We start from the raw sequence: 2,899 nt of genomic DNA, 5'->3' as shown, positions 1-2,899 counted from the left end.
TCTTTCCCTGGAGATGAGAGGAACAGGGATGCACTGGATCCCAAGGGGATGCCAGAAAAATGAGCAAGGAAAAGCAACAGGTGGGTTATGAAGCCTCCTCCCTGGCCAGGGCAGGACTCTGTCCATTGATCTCACTTCTAGGCTCCCTGCCTTGCCTTGTGAAGTGCTTTAAAGGAAGGATTCCACCTTGCTGGGCTCCCTGGAACCTCCTTTCCCACCCTATTTCTGCCTGCTGCTGCTCTTCTGACCACAAGGTGGTCGCTCAGTTCTGCCAGAGCTGCTGTGACACCAGGGATCTCACCTTTTGGATGCAAGTGGCAGCGCTGATGAGCTTGGGAAGTGGAATTTCTCTCCTCCTTGTCAGGTAAGTTTGCTTCTTGAATGCTGCTGGAGGATGCTCCTCCTCTTCAGCCTGGGTTGCTTCAACAGGCTCTTCAGGTTCCTCCAGAGGTTGCTTCAACAAAGGAATGGACAAAGCAAAGTTGTAGTTAGGTGCTTGGTGGTGAACTGCTTCCAGAACATGTAGGAATCTGGCTTGTCCAGGCTGGAAGGCACAGGTTTTATTTCCAGGGAGCAGCAATGGCAACTAACATACTTAATCATGTCGTTCTCGAGGTGAGTGACACACTCACCTGTTAATCATGTCATTCTGTAAGTGGGTGACACACTCACCTCTGTTTCCAAGCTTTCATTAAGGAAAACCTCATCAAAGATTCTCTCCCTCTCCTGCAGGACTTCCAGGTTTTCCTTGATGAAATATCTTGGGATAGGCACTTCTAGGTCTTCCTAGGGGAAGAAATAGTTGTGAGATGCTTTTGAAACTGCATTAAAATGGCATTATTTATTAATTGAATGTCTTGGCAGAGCAATTAAATCAGACTGCTGAGTATTTTGGAGGGTTGGGAGGGAACCTGACCTCTGCAACAGCTGCTGAGCTGTTACTTTGCAATGACTTCAGGCCTAACTCATGAAAAACAAATAAATCAGCCCAGTTTCTGAGCCACAGCAGCCCAGAAACCTTTTTCAGAATGGCTCAGTTATATTATCAAACCCTTCAAATATTTGGCAGGGTTGCCAGAAATGTAAAGATGATTTCCACCAAGCTGAAAACATTTCCTCACACACATGATTTGCCCAGGAGGAGGGATGGGGGAGCCAGGCAAGAGTGACACAAGAATTTGTGACTCTGTGATTTGTAACTGTAAAATACTGACCAGTCATTTTTGTTTGAAACCAAGAATATTATTTAAATGAAAAAAAGAAATGCATAAATATTTTTCTCTTGCCATGGAAAAGAATGTGTGGAAAAAAAAGCCTGAAATCTCTTCAGGGCTCTGTCTTTGCTCTTGTAGCAGCACGTAGGGATGCCATTCCCTCTCAAAATTAAGGTGTGGTGCAGGAATTTGGATTTATGCTTGTTTTTGGGGGTTTTTTTTGAGAGATGTCAAGCCTGACTTTCCAGCCTTGCCAGCTCTTTGCTGCAGGGAGGATTTACTGATAAAACTGCAGAACTGGAACATTTCAACACGTGCTGGGCAGACCAGTCTCCCTAGAGGTGTGTTTATACCCCAGTGTTTATCCACTACAATTAATGTATAGAGCTGGTAAAAAAATCGTGGCAATTAATATTCTTCATTTGCAGAGTGAGGCAGAATCATCACAGAATGGGTTTGGGTTGGAGGGACCTTAAAGATCATCCAGTCCCAACCCCCCTGCATGGGCAGGGTCATCTCCCACCAGCCCAGGCTGCTCCAACCTGCCCACAGAGCTTCAACCAGAAATCGATGATGATCTCAGGTGTTTTATCTCGTGTTGTATCTGGGAAAACTGCCCCAAAACGCAGTCATTGGAGGGATCTTCCTTTGGGAAAAGCGGCGGTACCTGACTTTGACAATAGGTGGAGCTGCCTGCGAGAGAAGGACCAGCTTCTCATGGCCAACTTCTCACCCAGCAGAAAGGCAAAGGGTATTTAATGCATCTACAGCTCACTAACGCCATCGTGACTGGTCACTCACGAACCTGGAGGGAGCTAAATCACGGTGGAACCCCACGGGCTGTCCTGAAAACACAGGCAAGGCACAAGCCCCATGAACATGCTGAGTAAATACAGGCAAACCAACCGGGAGAAGCTGTAGATCCATCAGGGTATCATCCATGACCTGAAACTCCGAGTTCTCCAGCTCCACCAGCTCCTTTTTAATCTCCAGGATGCGGCCAATCACACCATCGAGGACCTGCCTGATCAGTGCTTGTTTCTGCTGGTTAACGAGGTGATCATGGGCCATCTCCAGGCTCCGGAAGATCCGCATGTATTTGATGTAGCAAGTGGTCAACAACTCCAGAACCTTCTTGTGGTCCTCCTCGGGCTGGAGGAACTCTCCTGTTTCCTTCTGGAGCTGGATGTCCAGGTCCTCCATGGCATCTCTCCACAGCTTGTTGTAAGTGCTAAGAGAGAAGAGGAGAAGTCCAGATTAAGATAAAAACAAGCCTGAAAACGTGAGCCATGATAATTCCATCATGATTGAAGATAAAAGGTGTCTCCACCCCAAGCCTTTGGGATGGGGTCTTCCCACTTGTGGCATAAAAAAACATGTTTCTAAAGCATGGGTTGTTTTTCTGTCTTTCTGGAGGGGTTGCTCAGAGCTCATTAGCTAACTAATTGCAGGGGAAAGGCTGCACTGGGGGTAATGCTGGAGGCCAAGCTGGCGTGTTCATCCTGGCAGGAAAGCTGGGCTGACAATAAAGACATTCATGGTGTTCACCCCTGCCCAAGTTGGAGCTCTGTCCTCCTGCTCACAGCACAGAATGACCCAAGGCTTGTGCTGCAAAGAGGGACCAGTGGGGTGGCCAGGACAAACCCCCAAGTGAGGCTGTAGGGAGTGTCATCCTCCCCCCCCCC

General features: G+C 47.8%; 1 protein-coding gene across 1 annotated transcript in view; it reads right to left on the bottom strand.

Moving 5' to 3' along the window:
- Positions 1-2,417, bottom strand: part of IQCA1 (IQ motif containing with AAA domain 1) — a gene marked incomplete at its 3' end in the record, with an annotated part of 35,451 nt that extends 33,034 nt beyond the window's left edge. Inside the window, exons 1-3 of the mRNA XM_009997312.1 lie at positions 2,121-2,417; positions 673-786; positions 302-454 (exon numbers count right to left, since the gene is read on the bottom strand). Of these exons, the coding sequence (XP_009995614.1) occupies positions 302-454; positions 673-786; positions 2,121-2,417 (564 nt within the window). The remainder of the gene's footprint in view (positions 1-301; positions 455-672; positions 787-2,120) is intronic.
- Positions 2,418-2,899: the final 482 nt, after the last annotated feature.

This window comes from Chaetura pelagica, unplaced genomic scaffold (assembly GCF_000747805.2).
Source record: "Chaetura pelagica isolate M959 unplaced genomic scaffold, ChaPel_1.0 scaffold1454, whole genome shotgun sequence".
NCBI lineage: Eukaryota > Metazoa > Chordata > Aves > Apodiformes > Apodidae > Chaetura > Chaetura pelagica.
Note: the sequence above shows the minus strand (reverse complement) of the source record. Positions and strands in the feature narration are given on the sequence as shown.